Source organism: Ailuropoda melanoleuca, chromosome 12 (assembly GCF_002007445.2).
Source record: "Ailuropoda melanoleuca isolate Jingjing chromosome 12, ASM200744v2, whole genome shotgun sequence".
NCBI lineage: Eukaryota > Metazoa > Chordata > Mammalia > Carnivora > Ursidae > Ailuropoda > Ailuropoda melanoleuca.
Window position 1 is genome coordinate 53,877,162 of NC_048229.1, and position 22,031 is coordinate 53,899,192.

Consider the following 22,031-nt stretch of genomic DNA (forward strand, 5'->3'; position numbering starts at 1 on the left):
CTCTCTCTCTCTTATTTGGAGTGTCATTTATGGACAATAAAAAGTGCAGTACCTGGTTTGATGAGTTTTTACAAATGTATACACATTCCTGTAACCACCATGCCAAGGCATGCAGAGCATTTCTATCACCCTGGAAAATTCCTTTGTGTGTCTTTGTAGTCACTCTACCAGGAGACAATCGATGCTTTTATTGATTGTCACCGCAGATTAATTTTGCCTGTCCTTGACCTCCGCATAAAAGGAATAACACAATATATATACTTTTTGTGTGTCTGGCTTCTTTTCCTGGGTGTAATGTTGTTGAGATTGATCCGTGGTATTTCATGGATCAGTCGTTGATCCCTACTTATCACCAATTAGTATGGCTCTCGCATGAATAGACCACAATGTATTTACCCACTCATCTGACGATAGACTTTTGGGTTCTTTCTAGTTTGGTGCTATTATGATTAAAGCCGCTATGGACGTCCATATAGAAGTCTTTCGTAAGGACATATGCTTTCACTTCTCTTCAGTGAATGCCTAAGAGTAGAATGGTTGAGTAGTAGGGTAGGTGTGCACTTCATTTTATAAGAAACTGACCGTTTTCCAGAACGGCTGTACCATTTTACATTCCTTCCAGAAGTACATGATATTTCTGAATATTCGACGTCCTTGGCAGTACCTGTGGGTATGGTTTGTGTTTTCGGTATTAGCCATTCTAGGAGATGTACATGGTTTCCTCATTTGGGATTTATTTTTCATTTCCCTGACGACTAATAACGTTGAGTACCTTCTCATGCACCCCAAAAAAGGCTTTCCTGTATCTTGTTTTATGAAGTGTCCTTTCAAGCCTTTTATCTGTTCGTAATTGGATTGTCTTTTCATTATTGAATTTTAAGAATTCTCCTATGCTGGATGTGAATTTTTTGTCAGATCATTATGTTGTGAATATCTTCTTCCAGTCTGTGGCTTGCCTTCTCATTTTCGTAGCAGCACTGGGTTTTTGCTTGTTTGTTTGTTTTAGATAAAATACATGTAACATAAAATTCACCACTTTAATCTTTTTCTAAGTATATAAATCAGTAGGTTTTAGGACATTCAGAATGTTGTACAACCATTACTGCTATCTAGGCCCAGAACATTTTTAGCACCCCAAACAGAAACCCCGGACCCATTATGCAGTCATTCCCTGTTTGCCCTTCCCTCCTGTCCTTTGGAAACTGCTTTCTGGCTCTGTGGATTTGACTATTCTGGACATTTCATATAAATGGAATCATACATGTGGCTTTTGTGTCTCGTTTCCTTCACTTAGCATAATGTTCTCATGGTTCAACCATGCTGTAGCATGTATCAGTATTTCATTTTTTCCTATGGCCAAATGATAACCCATCGTATGTATACACCACGTTTTGTTTATCCATTCATCAGCTGATGCATCTTTGGTTTGTTACCACTTTTTGGCCTCTCTAAATAAGGCTGCTATGAACATTCATGTACAATTTTTGCTTGACCATCTGGTATTCAGTTATCTTGGGTCTATCCCTAGGAGTGGAATTGCTGGGTTACATGGTGATTTTATGTTTAATTTTTTGAGGAATAGCCAAACCATTTTCCACATTGCATGTACCATTTACCAGTCCCACCAGCAGTACATGAGATTTCCAGTTTCTCCATTCTCAATAACACTGTTATTTTCTGGGTTTTGTTTGTTTGTTCTTTTATTACAGCCACTTTAGTGGGTATGAAGGGGTACGGCGCTGTGGTTTTGGTTTGCATTTCCCTGATGGCTGATGATATTGATCACCTTTCATGTGCTTATGAGTCACCTATAGTGTTTTGCAGAGATGTCCATTCAATCCTTTGCCCATTTTTGAATTGACTTGTTTGGTTTTTTGCTGAGTTATAAGGGTCCTTTATATATTCCAAATAATAGATCCCTGTCATATAAATGATTTGCAAATATTTTCTCCCATTCTGTGGGTTGTCTTTTTACTTTCTTTATATTGCCTTTTGATGCACAATAATTTTTCATTTTAATGAAGTCCAATTTATCTGGGTTTTTTTTTTCTTTTTTGATTATGCTTTTGTTGTTACATCTAAGAATCCACTGTCACCTGCAACCTATTTGTGTCTTTAGTTCTAAAGTGAGTCTCTTGTAGACAGCATATAGTTGGGAGTGTTTTTATAATCCATTCATTCTGCAATCTCTGCCTTTTGAGAAAATCCATTTACATTTAGAGTAATTACTGACTATAAAGGACTTATTTCTGCCATTTTACTATTTGTTCTCCATACGTCTTATATCTTTTTTATTCTTCAATTCTTCCATTATTGCCTTCTTTTATGTTAGATAATATTTTTCAGTGTACCATTTTGATTCCCCTCTTGTTTTTTTTTTTTTTTTACTATACATATTTTTGGTTATTTTCCAAGTGGTTGCCCTGAGGATTACAATTAACATCCTAATTTATAATAATCTATTTCAAATTAATACCAAATTTGTTTCAATAGTATATAAAAACTTTCTCTCTTTATGGCTCTATGCCTTTATATTGTTATTATCACAAATTGCACCTTGATGGACTGTATGTGAAAACATAATTATTTCATATAGTTGTCTTTTAAATCATATAGGAAAACAAAGAGACATTAGAGAACCAAAAATTAATTAGTACTGACTTCAGTAAGTAAACATAGGTAATGTGGGTACCATTAGTGGTGTCGTTTTTTCTTCTTGTGAATTTGAGATACTGTCTAGTGTCCTTTTGTTTCAGCCTTAAGGACTCCCTTTAGCATTGCTTGTCAGGCAGCTTTGCTAGTGACAAATTCTCTCAATTTTTGTTTATCTGGGAATGTCTTGATTACCCCTTCATTTTTGAAGATAGTTTTGACAGATATGGAAATCTTGGTTGGCAGGCTTTTTTTTTTCTTTCTGCACTTTGAATATGTTATTCTATTGCCTCTGGCCTCATGGTTTCTGTTGAGAAATCAGCTATTAATCTTATTGAAGCTACTTTGTACATGATCAGTATATTTGCTTTTTCTGCTTTCAGGGGTTTCTCTGTTTTGGGTGTTTGATTATCATGTCTCTATGTGGATCTCTTTGCATTTCTCCTACTTGGGATTCACTGAAATTCATGGACATGACTATTTACATCTTTCATCAAATTTGAGACATTTTGATCATTATTTCTTTAAATATTATTTTTACTTCTTTTCTCTCTCCTCTCTCTCTGGAAGTCCTATCATACATATGTTGGGATGTTTGATGGTGTTCCACAGGTCTCTTGGGTTCTGTTCATTTTTCTTCATTCCTTTATCTTTCTGATCCTCACATTGGGTAATCTCTATGGATTTATGTTCAAGTTCTCTGTTTTTTTCTTCTCCATGCTCAAATCAGCCATTGAGTCCCTCTAGTGAATTTTCCATTCCAGTTGTATTTTGCAATGCCAGAATGTCTATTTGGTCCTTTTTATAATTTTATAAATTCTCTATTGCTTCTCTATGTGGTGAAACATCATTCTCATGGTTTCCTTTAATTTTTTATATGTGGTTTCCTTTAGCTCTTTGAGTATATTTAATAATTGGATTAAAGTGGTTAGTAAATCCAATGTCTGGGGCTCTTCAGGGACAGTTTCTATTAATTTCTTTCTTTCCTATCTGTGGGCCATACTTTCCCATCTCTTTGCATGCCTTGTTGAAACCTGGAGATTCTGAATATTATAATGTGGCAACTCTAAACATCAGATTCTACCCTTTGTCCATGGTTTTACTATTACTGCTTGTTGTGGTTGCTGTTGTTTGTTTGTTTAGAAATATTTCTGTACTAATTTTGACTATTCTTCATCATGTGTGGCCACTGAAGTTTTTTTTTCTCCTGTTATCTTAGTGGTCAACTAATAATTTTATGGGTCAGCTGAAATTTTCATAAATGCCTAAAACAAACAAACAAAGCCTCCCAATCTTGGAAGATGGGCATTATGTGTGTGTTGGAGCATGCCCTCAACACTCAGACAGTTTGCAACTTTTACTTAGCTTCCACTTTTTATATGCATGGAGCCTTCAGGTCAGCCAGATGTAACAGCTTAGGGCCATCTCAGGCCTTTTCTGAGTGTGCTCCCCACTCTGGACATGCACGAGGCCTTCTAAATTCCCAGGGATATGAGGGAGCTTCTCAAACCTTTATTCCCAGAGCATTCCATTGCCCAGCTTTTCCTCCCAAATGTTGTCTATTGTTTATTCAACTGTTATCCCTTGCCTCTGGTGGCAGCAGCAAATAAATTTTTATTTATTTATTTATTTATTTATTTATTTATTTATTTATTTATTTTTAGAGAGAGCACTCATGCACATGTGAGCAGGGCTGGGGAGAGGGAGAGAGAGAATCTTAAACAGGCTCCATGCCCAGTGCAGAACCCGATGCAGGGCTCAACCTCACCACCCTGAGATCATGACCTGAGCTGAAATCAAGAGCTGGACCCTTAACCAACTGAGCCACTCAGGCACCTCAGCAAATGCATTTACCTTTAAATGTTTGTCAAAAATGCCCTCCAGGTAGGTGCCTGATCCCTGAGAGCGTTCTGAGTTAGGTAAAATAAAAGCAAGCCCATCGAGCTTAGTTGTTTAAGGAGCCACCAGATAGCTCAAAGCAAATAACCACAATTCTTTGGGTATAAGGTCCTTTTTTCTCCCTCCAGTACTAGGAGTCTATACTATAAATGTGGGCTGCTGTCTTTGAGGCCACTGCCTAGCTGGTAGCAGGAAATGGTGCCGAGTAAGTTAAAATGCCACACTCTCTCACTGAGACTCAAGGATCTGTATCTTGATTAAATGTTCACTTGCTTGCTATAAACCCTTGATTTGTTTCCAGATTCTGATCAAATTGATTCTGACAGTACTTACCAGTTTACTCACTGCTTTTGTGGTGGAACAGATTTTTGGAATTCCTTCTTCCACCATTTTGCTAACATTGTTAACAGTGTTTTTTGATGAGCAAAAAAATATATATTAATTTTGCTTAAGGACAATTTTAGCTTTTACATTTGGATCTTCAACTCATCTCACATTGATTTTTGTATATAGTGTGAGTAAGGGGGTTGAGGTTCCTTTTTTCTACATAAATATCCAGTTATTCCAGCTCTATTTGTTGAACAGAATTTCCTTTCTCCACTGAATTATCTCAACACCTCTGTCAAAAATTGGCTAACTATTTCCTGGCTCTCCACTCTGTTCTGTTTGTCTATCCTTCAGCCAATACCAGACTTTCTTAATTCCTACATCTCAAAAATAAGACTCGAAATCAGATAACATGTAAGCCCCCTAACTTTGTTATTCTTTTTCAAGATTGTTTTGGCTATCCTTGCATTTCCACGTAAATTTTCAAAATCATTTTGTTCATTTTTTCCCAAAACCACTGCTGAGATTTTGAGATTGGGATGTATTTTCTGAAGATCAGTTTGCCCACTTTCTCTTGAATCCATTTTAACCAGTTTTTTACCTACATCATCCCATCACAATAGCTCCTGCATGGTTACCAGTGACCTCTGTGTTTCCAAATTCAAGAGCTGATTCTTGCTACTCATTCCCTTGTCACCTCTGTAGACCTTATGATACAGAATCCCATGGTGCCCTGCAACTGTTATCCCCTACCTGGTTTTATCTTACTTATATTACCATCTAAAACATACATATTCTATCTTTACTTGTTTGTTATCAGTCTCCCCAACTAGAATGTGAGTGTCATCGTGGCGGGGTTTTTGTTTTGTTCAGTGCTGTATCTCTAGGGCCCAGGATACTGTCAGGCACATAGTAGGCTCGTGATAAAAAATTGTGGAAAGAGGAGGAAAGGGGAATGGAAGAAAGAGAGAAAGGGAGAGAGAGAAGGAATTAGGGTGGGGAGGGGGGAGGGAGAGACAAGGCTTGTGTCCCTACAAGTAATACTCTTTTTCTGGTTGCTCCACTACTCCTTAGAGCTGAAATGCTTAGGAAGACACTTCCAAAGAGAAAGGAGTCTGGGAAACGAGTCCCCCCAAATTATGGGGAGGTGAGAATTTTCTGCATGGTCCTGAAGGAGAAGAAACAGAAACAGCAGAACTGATCAACATCCCTGAACTCTGAAAGGCACAGGAATTGCAAAGGTCAGCAATTCCCACACATTCTTGAGAACTCCCTCTCACTGAGGGAACAGAAGGGTGGAACAGGTGGCCAGGCATCAGGCCACAAGACTCTTTGCAGCCACTGGCCTTGCTGGGGTGTGACCCTGCTGGGGGTAGGGGGTGGGGGTACTCAGAGACTCACCTCTGTGATATCGAGCTGTGACCACCCCAGGGACCACAAAGAACACATCTCCAAGCAAGTCCAGAAAACTATCTCGTATCTCAACCAGGGAGTGCTTGTTGGAGAAGTATTGATCAGCCACAAGGTATAAATACTTGTTGGGGATGTGCTGTAAAAAATCATGGTCACAGGAGACCCAGGTCAACAACAGCCAACACGTTGAGCATTTGCTTGGGCGGGCATGATTCTGGGGTCTTTACATTCAGTGTCTCATCTAATCCACACAGTGACCCTATGGTGCAAATATCAAAATTAGCCCCATTTCACAGATGAGGGAACTGAGGCTTAGAGAGGGTAAGTGGTTGTCCAAACTGGCGCAACCACGATTCTTCCGCAAGTCTATCTGGAGCCAGACTGCATGCTTCTCATCACAGTGCGCACGTGCCTCTCTGAGATGTTTCGGAAAGAGCCATCCCCGGGCAGCACGGGCTACATGGTTTGTGGGGCCCAGAGCAAAGGGAACATGCGGGGCTCCGTGCTCTAAAATGATACCAATTTCAAGATGGTGACAACAGAACATTCAACCAAGTGTAGGACTCTTCTGAGTGTAGACCTTTGCGACTACGCAGGTTGCACACCCATGAGGCCAGCCCACCAGAAGCAGCCTCTGGTCCTTTGCTGTTTGATTTGAGCTAGTTGATCTCTTGTTGGAGTTCCCTCACCTATAAAAAATGGGTTGTTCAGAGGATTACATGAGATACGAAGAAAGAAATGCGCTGTCTGGCACAGAGCCTGTCTTCAGTTCTGTCAGTCCCCCAGAGACCCTTTGCCAAATCCCTGCGCATTCCTGACCCGTCACGGGGCTGCCTCCCAGACTTCCATCCCTCCACTTCCCTCAAGCACAAATGCTGGACTGTGCAAAGTAACCTTCATGGAGATTCAGGGTCTGCCACACTGGTGATGTTCTTGGGGATCTGGGGGTCTGGGAAATGCTGGGATAAGTCATGGCACCTCGACCACCAGCCATCCCACCTGCCACGTGAAAACAGGCACAGTCCTCCAGAAGTTTCTTTGGAATTTGGAGACAGTAGAGAGCACACCAGGGAGCACTGCTCAGACTTGTTCAGCGGGTCCTCTGAAGGCTGAGTGCTTTTAATCAGGCCCAGAGCAGCTCTAGGCTCTGGTGCAAGTGCGCCTGATTTGGACCATATGACCAGCAGACCCCTAGGTGCTCGAGGTGTCCAAGGTGGGTACAGATGCTCTGTGGAGCCTCTGGCGAGCCCCAGGGGGACACTCATTGTGCAGACCCCCTGGGATTCCAGAGCAAGGTTCTGCTTTCTGCATTGAGAACAACTTAATCATTTGAAAAGTACTTCTTGCTTTGCCCCCTAGGAGAGACTGCACACACTTCCAGTCCTCCTGCACCTTGCCACAAAGCCTACTTCCCACTCCTGGGGTCTGGCTCAAGATACCTTCTCCTCTTGAAAAGCCATCTGCTCGAATGTTCCCCTTTCCTAAGGCCCAGATCAATGACCTCCTCCTGCATGAGGCCATCTACAATCCAGCCTGAGAGGTCCCGCTGTCTGGCTTATATTTTAAATATCTCTCAAACCTTAGTCCCGATTCTCATTGCTGGACAACTGAGACTCATCAAACCTCCCCCCTGAGCCTTGGGGCCTGCAGCGTCCCCTCCCTCCAGTCTGGCTCGCTCTGTGTCCAGAAGGCTCTTTCCAAAATGGGAATCGAATCAGGTCACTCTTCTGTTCCCAGCCCCTGGGATGAACTTCACATGCCTTTTGGAGCCTCTAAGAGTTGCGAGCCTCCTCCTGTGCTTTAGCAACCCCAGCCGCCGACCTCCCCACACCGCTCTGCTCCTAACTGCTCATGGTGTGTCCTCCGGCTCCCCTGGCCCCTGTTCCTCCATGAGCAGGATAAACCTAACTCATTCTTCAAGGCCCTTCTCCCCGAGGGAGCCACCTGCTCCCTCCCGCAGGCAGCAGAGGGCCTCGGACATCCTCTGCTCTGGTTTGTTATACACTGTACTGAAGTGCCTCCTCCTTCCACCCACCGCACGGCCTGCAGATTCTGCAAGCATGAGGGGAGTGCCTGTTTCTCAGTGCACCTCAGTGTGTGGGGACACACTGGGGTAGGTGGGTGCTCAAGAAACATCCATTCAATGAATACGTGAATGAAAGGAACCTGGCACAGAGTTCGTGCTGGATAAACGTTTATGGCAAGGAGGGAAGAAGAGAAAGGAATCCATCCCTACATCTTAAAACCCGATAGTGATATATCCATGCAGGGAGTGAAAGAATAAATGATTGAGTGATGGTCCCTAGTCTTGCTAGAACCTGATACAGTGCCCCGCTGGCATCTTGTGAATATGGGTGCCTAGTCCTGGGTGAGTTTCAGAATTTAGAATTTTTCAGACTATATGCAGATAATTCAGTACTGAGGCTGCATTATGATGTCACATGCTCTCGGGGGTGGCCGCCCTGTGGGCTGGTTTTCAGAGCTCCTTGGATTTTGAGACTGAATAAGGGATGGTGGAACCCTACTTAGCAAAGATTCACTGAGCAAGTGAATGAGGAACGTCTATAGCCCCAGACCCTTCTCCTGAGAGTGGCCCAAGGAGGTTTGTTGAATAGACGACTCCGAAAAATCAGTTGGCCAAGCTCACTTACCAGGACTGTTTGTAGCAAGTGCAGGGCTAGAGACTTTTTGGAGCCCCCAAGGATCTCAGGAAACTCCTTCTGTGGAGAGAAGTAGGGCATCCTCTGTGAGCACCTCAGGTCACCAGAAGGGAAAGCGTTCTCTCTGAGGGTCAAAGTGCCTGCCTTTTAGAAGAGAGGCTGGGGAGAGCAGGGACCTGTTCAGCCCCCAGGGGGCAACACGCAGGAGCAGCCTCAGTGGGTTGGTGCAATGAAGTTTCTTCTTCCCACGTTTGCCAAAAGGCAGCCATTCCCTTCCATACCTGTGGGCTTGTGGGGCCCGAGTGGCTGCTCTGTGGAAAGGCCACGTTATGAGCTGACCTGTCCCCGCTTCCACTTTCCCTGCTGAAGCCGTAACCCCCACTACCTCAGAATGTGGCCATGCGGAGATAGGGTTTGTCAAGAAGTGATTAAATGAGAGGGAGGACATTAGCTGAGCACTCAACCAACCTGGTGGCCTTAGAGGAAGAGGAAATTCTGACACACAAGAGAGACACCAGGGATGTGTGCACGCAGAGGAAAGACCATGTGGGGACACAGGGAGAAGGCAAGCCAAGGAGGGAGGCCAGGAGAAACTGAACCTGCTGACACCCTGATCTTGGACTTCCAGCCTCCAGAACTGTGAGAAAATAAGTTTCTGTTGTTTAAGCCATCTGGTCTGTGGTATTTTGTTACAGCATCTCTGGAGAACTGATACAAGATACAGCTTGGTTTTGACACCAAGTCCAAAGAGATGCCAGAAAATCTTGAAGCTAGTGACTTACTGTTCTCTTTCTCCAGACCTTTGCAATCAGGGCCTCTGAGAAGCCAGCAGTTTGTCAATACCCAGCGAGGTGGCAAGGCTGGGGTAAAAACCTGGGCTCTGCCTGGGACCTAGTATGAGCTATGGGTAATTATTTGCTAACTGACCCCTCCCTGGCCAGTACTGCAGCTTAAAAACATGAGAGGGTAACAAAGCTGGGGGCATCACAATGCCAGATTTCAAGCTGTACTACAAAGCTGTGATCACAAAGACAGCATGGTACTGGCACAAAAACAGACACATAGACCAATGGAACAGAATAGAGAACCCAGAAATGGACCCTCGGCTCTTTGGGCAACTAATCTTTGATAAAGCAGGAAAAAACATCCGGTGGAAAAAAGACAGTCTCTTCAATAAATGGTGCTGGGAAAATTGGACAGCTACATGCAAAAGAATGAAACTTGACCACTCTCTCACACCATACACAAAAATAAACTCCAAATGGATGAAAGACCTCAATGTGAGACAGGAATCCATCAAAATTCTAGAGGAGAACATAGGCAACAACTTCTATGACATCGGCCAGAGCAACCTTTTTCACGACACATCTCCAAAGGCAAGAGAAATAAAAGATAAAATGAACTTATGGGACTTTATCAGGATAAAGAGCTTCTGCACAGCCAAGGAAACAGTCAAAAAAACTAAGAGACAGCCCACGGAATGGGAGAATATATTTGCAAAGGACACCACAGATAAAGGACTGGTATCCAAGATCTACAAAGAACTTCTCAAACTCAATACACGAGAAACAAATAAACAAATCATAAAATGGGCAGAAGATATGAACAGACACTTTTCCAATGAAGACATACAAATGGCTAACAGACACATGAAAAAATGTTCAAAATCATTAGCCATCAGGGAAATTCAAATCAAAACCACACTGAGATACCACCTTACGCCAGTTAGAATGGCAAAGATAGACAAGGCAAGAAACAACAATTGTTGGAGAGGATGTGGAGAAAGGGGATCCCTCCTACATTGTTGGTGGGAATGCAAGTTGGTACAGCCACTCTGGAAAACAGTGTGGAGGTCCCTTAAAAAGTTAAAAATTGAACTACCCTATGACCCAGCCATTGCACTACTGGGTGTTTACCCCAAAGATACAGACGTAGTAAAGAGAAGGGCCATATGCACCCCAATGTTCATAGCTGCATTGTCCACAATAGCCAAATCATGGAAGGAGCCGAGATGCCCTTCAACAGATGACTGGATTAAGAAGCTGTGGTCCATATATACAATGGAATATTACTCAGCTATCAGAAAGAACGAATTCTCAACATTTGCTGCAACATGGACGGCACTGGAGGAGATAATGCTAAGTGAAATAAGTCAAGCAGAGAAAGACAATTATCATATGATTTCTCTCATCTATGGAACATAAGAACTAGGATGATCGGTAGGGGAAGAAAGGGATAAAGAAAAGGGGGGTAATCAGAAGGGGGAATGAAACATGAGAGACTATGGACTATGAGAAACAAACTGAAGACTTCAGAGGGGAGGGGGTGGGGGAATGGGATAGACTGGTGATGGGTAGTAAGGAGGGCACGTATTGCATGGTGCACTGGGGTTATACGCAAGAAATGAATCATCGAACTTTACATCAGAAACCAGGGATGTACTGTACGGTGACTAACATAATATAATAAAAAACATTAAAAAAAACATGAGAGGGTAGAAGTACTCTTCACTTGTCAAATGAATTTCCCTTTGACATTTTCTGCTGAGAATCTTGGGATAGTAAATCGCCAGGGTAAATATTTAAACATCTCTGTCTCCTGGCATCTGAGGGAACCTCCAGAGTCACTCAATTTATCCACAAGTATAGTGCAACTGCCAAGCACCTCTCGACGTGTTCAGGAGCTGAGCTTTGTTTTTGGAGGGTTACCCATGGTTTCCAACAGGCAGCAGCCGTGGTAACTGCAAGGTCACATGAAATAACAGCACCGATCCAGGCTCCTGAGTTCTGCAGGCCTGGGCACCAAATTCCACGGTGCCACTTGAATAATTCCAATATCTAACATTTACCGAGCACTCGTTCTATGCCAGGCTATGGGATGGGTACTTGTGATGCAGGTATTAAGATCAGCCCTACTTCACCGATGAAAGGAACAAAGGTTCAGAAAGGTTGGGCAGTTCACTTAAGGTCACACAGTAGGTTAACAGAGAACCCAACATTTAATGGCAGAGCCTACATGCATGAAAAAAAATTATACACCACTGTCTCCTCCCCAGCTGGGAGACTTTGGAAAGGAATTTTAGCCTTTCTGAGGCTCCGCTTCTTCAACTGAAAAACAGGAATAACCATGCCTGTTTGCAAGCTTTTGCACGGATGGCACACGCTTGGCACGTGGAAGGCACTTGGGACCAGTCACAGAGGTTACGGTGGTGGTGGCTGTCATCGGGAGCACCTGCCTTCTTTCTGGCACAGACCCAGGAGCACTGAAGGCCTTCCTTAAGCCACAATCTGTGACTCAGTTGCCTCATTTACACCATGAGGAGAAAGATCCCCACTCCCACTTATCCCAAAACATTGCTCTGTAGGTGAAATTCATCACAGCAGAACGTGCCTTTGACAGCCCAGGGAACTCAGGGTGCTGGATCTAAACAGCACCAAATAGCCTCGAACCTCGGCAAACCTCTGGATTTGATTACCTCATCTCCCTCAGCTTGAAAGGAGGAGGTTGCTGTCTTTAATTGAGCCGTGGTGGTGTTATGAATTTGAGCATTCCGCCCTTCCGAGGACAGATGAAAAGTTTATTTCAAATCAGGAGGGGCTTCTTAAATGGCAGGGTCAAGGCATCATGGCTCCTTCTCAGCATTCAGCCTGAGCACAAACGGTCCCTCCTCAGAGAAGACGTTCCTCTCTACCCCTTCTCCTCCCTCGAGACCTTCTCCTACCAGTTTATGTCCTTCATAGCCCTTGCCTCTTCCTGAAACCGTCTATTCAACCTTGAATTTCATCTGCTCTCCCCACTGGGATGGGAACTTGCAGAAAGCTGGAGCCGTGTGACTTGTTTACTGTTGAACGTTTGGTTTTTGCAAGAGTGTAGAGCTGGCAGCAAACATTCCGTTCATACTTGTTGAATGACTAAAGCGATTCAATCATTTTGCAACTTGGACAAGCCTCGGGAGCCCTCTTGGAAGTCAAAATGCCAGAACCGAGGCCGGACATGAAAATGGAAAGGGCTGCAATTTTCCAAACCTGCATGAATGTCATCTTTGAGGTAGTAACTGTGTTAATTTGAAACCATCACTTGTAATGTTTTGAACAAAACTCAAACGGACCTCAGCCTCCCGTACTTTTTCATAGTGTCGTTTCTTTCTCCCCAAGCCTCAGACGAGCAGGGCGGACACTGGCCACCGCTGCCCCCAATCCGCAGTTATCCTCCTTCCGCGACAGGAAGGGGCATCTCTGCGTCCTTGGCTGCTGGTCTCCCTTCCAGTGCTTGGTGTCATGGATGGGAGCGCTCAGCTTCGAAGCACGCAGCTGCCTCGCTGCTGAGGGAGCGACAGGAAGGACGGCTGGGATTCTTACCTTGGGTAGCTGGAAGCCACATTCGTGGTTATTGACTCCGATGACAGAAGGAACGGAATTAAATGTTTTTTCAGTCAAAAGGTCTAGAGGCTCATCAGGAAAGAAAAAACCATCAACCACTCGAGTGAAAGACTTGGTTTTCTGGAATAAGGGAGAAGAGAAAAATCAGCATCTCTTTCTATTCATAAAATCCACTGTCCCCAAAACCCTAGCCCAGCAGAGCTAACCCACTCCGGCAATTGGTCAAACTGCATTAAGAAAAGAAAAATAAGCCATTTTGGCCCTTCCCAAGTCATGAGTGTTGCCTGGCCAGCCCTGCCACTTACTTGGGCAAAGGGGCTCAGCTTCCTGCCTTGGATTCCTCATCTGCTCAATGAGGATAATAATTAGTATCTATCTTAAAAAAAAAATAGCTTACAAAGTAGTTCTCCAAGCATCGGTCCCGGACCAGCAGCATCAGCGTTATCACCAGGGAACTTGCTAGAAACCAATTCTCAGGTCCCAGCCCAGGCCTACCGGATGTGAAACTCTGGGCGTGCATCGCAGCCAACTTGTTCCACAAGCCCTCCAGGTCATTCGGATGCATGCTCAAGTTTGAGAAGCACTGGCCAAATGGGCAGAGTGGTGAGCTGCGGGCGGGTGGGGGGTGGTGGTTGGAGGTGGTCATAGTAATGGGGGTTGGTGTATCTTTGCCTTCAACCTGGTTGGATATTTCTGGGGTCTCAGGAAGCAACACCTGGCTCTATCCATGTTTTCTTCGGATCTCTGTTTGGGAGTAGGGGTGGAAGGGCATACATAGAAGACTTTTCACACTATATTGGGTCAAAGAATTTGTAACCAGCTCCCAGACTCCAGCATAGCTCACAGCAGACCCTTCATCCATGCCAAATAACTACTTAACAAATGTTGGAATCTGACAGATAATGACCTCGCTCTTCCAAGGACCATCAGAAGCTCTCAAGATTGGAACGGACATAAAAGCTCATTTGGTCCAACGAATCATCCAGTGACTGAAATTTGTCAGCAGTCATCGAGATTCTGCTTGCAGACCTACAGAGGTGGGTGTCTCACTCTTTTCTCTAGGAGCTGGCCGCTTAGCAGACAACTGAGCTTTTAGAAAATTCTTGGTTATACCAAGCCAAAATGGCTTCCTGACAGAACTCCTGCTTTTGACATTGAATTAATTTCTGGCAGCATGTGCAAGAAGTGCAGTCCCTCTTCCCAGTGACTTAGAGACAACCTTCATATTTTCCTGGATCTTCTGCATGCTAAGCAGCACCCCAGCCCATCGAGTTCCTTCACATTACCTATCAGGCTTCTATATATTCTGCCTCTTGCTTCTACAGCCATTACTATGAATCCCAACCTCCTTCTTTCCAAAGTCCCAAATCAAAGTAAGTGAGAGAGGGGTGGGATTTGTCTGCCCCCAGACCCTCCTGCCCCTCTTCACCTTGTTGATGTCCAACAACTCCTCGGCGGATTTCGCCCTCAGGCACTGCAGCAAGGCCATGGTGTCTGACGCATTGCAACCACAGATATGCGCGATCACCTGCAACTATTTCCAGAGAAGGACTGGGTCAGAGCACAGCACTGAAAGCCGCCAAGAAAATGAAAATTGGAAAGAGTCCTTGATCCAGCCCCAGGCTGGTCCTTCATATATGAAGCCTGCTTCCCCTCCCCACCTCCACGTATGTACACGTTGAGGACAGGCTGGCCCCGGACCTCCTTATGCTCCTGCCTGACCCTCCTGGCCATCTTCAGCAACCGCTGGAGCTGGGGGAGGTCGTGTGTCAGTCTGTGGCTACAGAACAGAGTCAAGCTCCCTAGTCACGGAGACACCAGTCCTGTGATGTTGGCTCCATTGGCACTAGGCCCACTGAGCCCAGAAGCCCAACGCGGGAGCCCCAACAGTGAGAAGCAGCTTTGGAAGCATGACTTAACTGTCAGCTGAGGCATGACTCCGGCTCAGTCTCGGCTTGTCAGTTCTGCTCAGCCTCACCCCCACTGCAGCCTGGAATACCCTGAACATCTTTTTCTGTCTCCCACCAATTCCACTCATCCCCACCTCCTCTCAGATGTCCTTTCATGAACTCCTTCCTCCTCTAATTTCCCATCACCTTAAGGATTCCCACCTACTCTTCCTAGCCTTTTCCTAAACACTGTCTTGCCCGGTCATTGAACTTTCCTTGGGAGCTTGCCCCTTGAAAGTCATGGTCCCTAAGTGTCTGAGAGTCATGAAGGCTCTGAGAATCCAATGAAAGCTACAAACCCTCTCCCTGGGAAAACGCACGAACATAAATAATCTGCATACACCTGCAGGAGCTCAAGGACCACCTCCCAGGCCTTTTCTGGACTCCAGGTTAAAAACCCTTGTCATAAAAAGATGGTGGTCTTCTCAAGTCAGTGTGGCCTGTCTCCGTTTATAAACCCACAGGTCCTAACATAGAGCTGGGGAGACAAGGGATACTCAATATATGTGTGCTGAATGAATAAGTATGTGCACAAACCAAAACCTGATATATCGTGTTCTCCAAATCAATATTCCTTGTGTATTCAGGGTACATTTACAATATTAAATCTCAAGGGCTCTGCTCTTGGTGTACACTGTTATTTGCTATAAGGTGTTTAAGCAAACGTACCACTAAAATGCACAGTCCCCAGGAGATGGCTCCACAGCCCCGTGCTAATATTCATTGATTGAATCAGCTCATTTGTTAACTCATTCATTCCGCAAACATCGATAGCGGAATGGCACTAGGCATTATGCTGGGACACAAAAGATATAGAGTCCTTAGTCTCCAGGTCCTCACTGCCTGGTAGAGCACTAGAACAAGATGACAGATGACAAAAGTCTGGGGCATGTGCCTCACCACCCTTCACACTCTCATGCCAGGCAACATGCATCAGTCACAGTGTTCTTTCCCACTGAACTGGAAACAGCCTCAGAATCTTTCTTAGCATAGTACTCTAGGTGGGATGGAGTAGGTATAGGAGATGAGCTGTATATAACACAGGGGACTGAGTGATATATCCCAGGCGAGGAATAATGAATAAGATGTTAGAACTATCACATATACACTCATGTACACGCGCGCGCACACACACACAGCCTGTGCACCAGCAGCACTACACTGGAGACCTACTTCCTGAACCAGGCCTTCCATGCAGCAATAAGTTTCACCTTCGCCAGCACTGGATTCTTTGTCTGTGGTCAGTAAGGGCAGCCAAGCACATTGTCTCAGCACCTGACCACATTCTCCCCTACCAAGCAGAGGAAGCTAGAGAGGTGTTAATATACCTACATCTTCATCCCTCTCATCATCAGGGGCCCTCAGGAAAGGGATGATGGCCACCCCACTCTCCATGATGGCTTTGTGGAATAAGCCTTTGGCCATGGGGGACAGAATCTGGAAAGAGAACACAGGAGACCAGGAAAAGTTATGCAGGGGACTCCCCAACCATTGCACACATAACACCCATCCTTCTTTAAGAAAACTTCCCCTTAAGTATCCTTGAAAGCTCTATGCTTACAGGGGAAAAAAAAAAAAGCCCTGGTCTGGGGATTCAAGGACTAGCCATGAAGGTTTGGGCAAGTTATTTAACCTCTCTGAGCCCCAGGCTCCTCAGGAACTTTGAGGTCAAACATTCTGTGGTGTGAGGGCTAGCTCCTTCACTTCCTAGCTGGAGAACCTCAGGCAAGTTGCTTTATATATTTCTGAGCATCAATTACTTCCTGTAAAACCGGAAGGAAAACTGGAGCCCATATCACAGAGCTGTTGTGTAGAGCAGAAGTGACGAATATAGAAGGCTTTGCACAATGCCTGGTCAAATAGTACACACTTAGGCAACGGCGGCTGTTATCATAGATGTAAAAGTTGAGTTACTCTAATTCACCTTATCGAGTTATCCTGAAGATAGAAAAATATCTTGTATATTGTCGAGTGCTATACAGCAGAAGTTTCTTAACCCACTTCCACGTAACTGCCTTCTGTGATCAAGCTGTTAGCAGAGGCCCAGGAAATGCTGACCACTTGCAGCCAGGGGGCTGTTTTCTAGCACCACACACCTTTCTATTCCCACCAGTTTCTGGCCAAGGGTCAGGTGCGTTTGCTTCCAAACTTGTTTTGTCAGTTACACTTGCTACTATAATGACCTAATCAATGAAAAATCATGGGAACCAATGAAGTATGTGTGGAAAAAGAAAACAAAATTATGTTTGAGGAGAGAAACCCTTGATGAAGGCAAGTAGCTGAAAAATAATTTGGTGTGAATAAGGCAAGAGTATAAAATATGTGGGGAGGCAGCGGAAGATTCCATGAGTGGTGCTGCATTCACAGACTACAATGCAGGCACCTTAAGTTCGTGCTCGTTGTACAGAAGCTAAGGAGGCTATTAGAGGACAATTAATCTGGGGCGGAGGCAGGGGGTTATGCCAGAGAGCCCATGTGGATCTCCGGTCAACAGACTGACCCTGAAAAGATAAGGCACCATATCAAACCATTGGTGGAGAAATGCACACTTTATGTTGGAAGTTGAAATAAAACGATATATGCGTCATTTGTTGCTTTATGTTTTAGCTGAATTTTTCTATTAAACGAATAATTACCTCTCCTGGTACTTAGATACCAGGCTTCGACCCTATAAATATAAGGGATTTATCTTCGAACTGTTACTCAGTAAGTGATCTTGGGCAGTTCATTTATGCTCTTCCTGATGACAGCTCTTCTCCACGAAAGGACACTGAGCCCCTAACTCACAAGGGTAGGTTTCAGGGAGACAGCATGTATAAAAGTGTTCAACATGAAAGCACAAATTGGCTATGAGTGATTCATGGTCCTCATTCTTGTGACCTCCCCCACCAAGGTTCATTCAAGCCCCCCAAAGAGAAGAACTCACAAGGCTGGAAACACTTATGGCTCCCGCTGACTCGCCAAAGAGGGTCACAGAGCGTGGGTCCCCACCGAAGAACTCGATGTTCTCCTGGACCCAGGTTAAGGCGGCCATCTGGTCCAGGAAGGCCCAGTTCCCCCAAGCATGCTGGTCCCCTGTGCTGGGGCAAGAGGCATGGTGAGAATACTCAGTGGACGCCAATCTGCTTCCCGAAGCTCAAGGAGTTCGAGGTGGAGCTGTGGGAGGGTGTGAGGGCATCGCCACTCCAGCTGGTGGTGAAGGGTGGAAGGGCAGAGGTGCAGGGCAGTAGGGAAAACTCTGCTTGGTTCTCATCCTGCTGGGATTTGGTTTCTTTTTCTTTTTCTTTTTTTAGGACAATCTGACGAAAGTTATGTACCCCAGAAAAATGCAGTCTTGTAAGTGCTATTTGAGGGTATTCCTAGGCTCCCCTGAATCCATGGACTCCAGAAAGGTCCTGTTCCTGAGAGTTGGTCTGCACCGGGAAGCTAGACATCCTGGGCACAGAGGTTCCGGAGAATGACTACATGTATAATGATGGTAACTGTGCAGTGGCAGTACCATGCATGACACGGTCCTAAGGGCTTTAAGGCAGATGCTCCTATGATCTTCCCAACTTGTGCAATGGGTGGTGCTGGGTTTTCTCCTTTACTCCTCTGGGTCCTCTCTCCACCCTTCTCTGCCCTCTCCCGAAAGCCTGACCTCTATGAAGTGCATCACCCAGGCTTCCGGCTGTGTGTGGTCAGTGGGAGGCACTGGACGGGGGTTTGAGGGTGGGATACTGAGAGACTGGGAAGTTCATTCCATCACCTCAGGCACGCACTCTGCTGGGCAGTGCCTTGGGCAGCGGCTGTGCTCCCTCCATGAAATCTAGAAGCATCCCCTAAGGATGCTGCCTGATAACGCGGTTCTCTCGCAGACAGGAAATCAAGGCACAGAGAAGTTAAATCTCTTGCTCAAGAGCTAGAAAACTGCAGGTTTGGAATTCAATCCCAACCAGTCTGGCCCCAGAGCCCAGGCCCCCAACCATGCCTGCAGGCTGTTACCACTGCAGAATGGCATCTTTTCCAGGGTAGGCGGACGATTAATGGAGAAACAAGGGAAAATACCACAGAACCAAAGAAATACCAAAATCAAAATATCCATGTGGTCCACACCGTATGTGAGTAGCCCCGGGATCACATTCTACTCTTCTCCACTCTCCAGCCCCCTCATGGCTCTACCTGCTGGTTCTCTGTGCCTGTCTATGACCCCTGCCTTCTCTCTCCCACCACCTGCACATCCAGTCAGGAGCCAAGCCCTGCTAGTTTCAATTCCAACCCATTATGACTTTCACAGTGGTTCCCATTCCTCCATTTCTATTTATCCAGATTCACAATCTGATCACTTACGATCTGGGTGACTTTGGGTAAAGTCACTTAACCTGCTTCCCATCCATGTACTCATGTCTGAAACAGGGCTAGCGGTGGTGTCTGCTTTGCGTGTGCTTGTGAAGATTGACCATGCAGGCCCACAACAAGCGCTGTGTCCATGTGAGCGATCACTCTGTTTATTCAACTATCACCCCACTATATGCCACGGCCCACATCAACACTGCGCAGGAGCCTCCCGACCAGACTCCCCAGCTGCCGCCGGGGCACCTCCAGCTCAGCCTCCACCTGCTTGGGAGTGACCATCCCGACAAACTGCTCTGAGAAGGGCACAGCTGGGCCCCTCAGCCCCCCATGCATGGCCTGGCCTTCAAGGCCTTTCTACATCCATCTCCTGCCATAGCCTCATCTACTTGCCTACTAGAACCCAGATTTTATGAACAAGTTTTGGAAACCTTTCTGCCAGAGGAATCTTATGCAGAATACCCATGTACCAAGTGGCTGCAAATGTAATCACTCTGGTTCCTCTCAGAGCCTCCCTGACTCCACGGCAGCCCCAGAGCCCCAGCCCAGTACCACAGGCCCAAAGCACAGCTTGCAAATATTGTTCCAGGCCCACGTGCGGCTCCGTTTCCTTCCAACTCCCCAGATTTTGCTAGGGCACTTCCTTTGCCAAGTATACTCTCCCCCAACCTCCCCTCTCAAACCCAGCCTCGTCTTGGAGGTGCGATTCCACTGCTGCCTCTCTCGTGAAGCCACCCTGACTCCTGGCAGCTCCCTCCTCTGTGTGTACAGCCCCACCACCTGGCACACTCAGGGCATGAATCACATCCTCCCTGGTGGCTTGGACATCTGTGTGCCTGTGTTGTCTCCTCCTCAACACTGAGAGCCCCCCAAAGGGTAGGATCATGCTGGGCTCCCTGCCACCTTCCCCAAAGTACCATCTGGTGGCCTCTCACTGCTTCCCTAGGCTCATACTGCCCCCTCTGGCCAGGACTCAGGGTCTGCTGTGTTCTCAGCAGGGTTACAGAAGTGGTCAAGCTCTGCTCTGTGAGCTCTGGGAATTTGCTTCCCCTCTCTGTGTCTCCACTTTTCAACTGCAGGATAGGAATGACGACAACACTCTTCTTGTAGAATTACCGTGGGGGCGAGTTGAAATAACGTATGGCAAATCCACAGCACTGTGCCTGGCTCATAGTGAGTGCCTGGTGCATGGTGGATACTACTGATAGGAGGATAGCCAGCACAACGGAATGATACTCTCAGGTGAGTATCTTGAGGACGCTTGACGAGAGGCCCTATCACTGCTCACCCACCCTGCCTCCTCAGATTCCGGGGTGCACGTCGGAGCTACGCTTCACCTCCCTGGCGGTTGGGTGTGGCCCCGTGGCTGAGCGCTGCCAGTGATGTATGAACAAGAGTGACGAGCGCCACCTTCAGGCTGACCCAGCAAGAACTCCCCGGCATGATCTTGCTGTTGGTCCATCTGCTGGTCAAATGCAGAAGGTCTGGGCCCTTAAGGAGGGCAGAGCCATGAGATGGAAGAACCCCGACCCCTGATGAACCACGTGGAAAGACGTCAGTCAGTCGGGATCACTCAACTGCACCTTTCTTGAGTGAGAAAGGGATTTGTAGATTTTAAGCCACCAAGACTTGGGGGTTTATCTGTTACAGCTGCAAGAATTACCTAACCAATTTGGGTCACATTTGTTCAATGGTCACTGAAGGCTCATTCCTCCTTAGGCGGCTGAGCACTGAATCCCCTATGGCTGCCGCACAGCTGTGCCTTGGGGATCCGGGGTGTCAATCACTTGGGGACACTCACTTGAAGAAACCAAATATTCCTAGGCGGTACTGGGTCGTCACAATCAGCACGTCCTCATAGGCAGCTAGGGCAGACCCATCGAAGATGGACGCAGAGCCTGTCTCAAAGGCGCCCCCGGGGAGCCACACCATGACCTGCAGAAGGGAAAAGACCTCTCCAGTCAACCTGCCAGGCCCTCACATTCCCACCCCATGCATTTTGGGACCTTCTTTCTTTAGGGAAATATAAGTGTCTCACTTTCCTTTCTAAGAAGCATCAGAGTTTTTGTCTTTTGAAGAAGGCCCAGGTGGTAAACTTGGGGACTCTGGCACCTGAGTGCCTGGGTTTGAGTCCCAGTTTTGCCACGGACGAGCTGTGTGACATTGGGCATATTACTTAACCTCTCTGAGGCTCGTTTTTCTCATCTGTAAGATGTGAAGAATGAAAGTGTCTCACTCTTGGGTTATCATGAGATTTAAACGAGATCCTGCATCTAAAATTCTTGGAACAATTTCAAGTGCTCAGAAAGTATTAACTAAATATCACTGAACTTGTGACCCCCAGGAAGATGGAAATCCTCATAAGCCATATAAGAGAGCAAAAACCACTTAAGTTGTTCTAACTTAACTCCTTCCCCTAT

General features: G+C 45.9%; 1 protein-coding gene across 1 annotated transcript in view; it reads right to left on the minus strand.

Moving 5' to 3' along the window:
* Positions 1 to 22,031, minus strand: part of CES5A (carboxylesterase 5A) — an 88,801-nt gene that overhangs the window by 3,859 nt on the left and 62,911 nt on the right. The window contains exons 4-10 of the mRNA XM_034638564.1: positions 21,413 to 21,546; positions 18,206 to 18,359; positions 16,612 to 16,716; positions 14,760 to 14,864; positions 13,310 to 13,450; positions 8,943 to 9,011; positions 6,280 to 6,427 (exon numbers count right to left, since the gene is read on the minus strand). Of these exons, the coding sequence (XP_034494455.1) occupies positions 6,280 to 6,427; positions 8,943 to 9,011; positions 13,310 to 13,450; positions 14,760 to 14,864; positions 16,612 to 16,716; positions 18,206 to 18,359; positions 21,413 to 21,546 (856 nt within the window). The remainder of the gene's footprint in view (positions 1 to 6,279; positions 6,428 to 8,942; positions 9,012 to 13,309; positions 13,451 to 14,759; positions 14,865 to 16,611; positions 16,717 to 18,205; positions 18,360 to 21,412; positions 21,547 to 22,031) is intronic.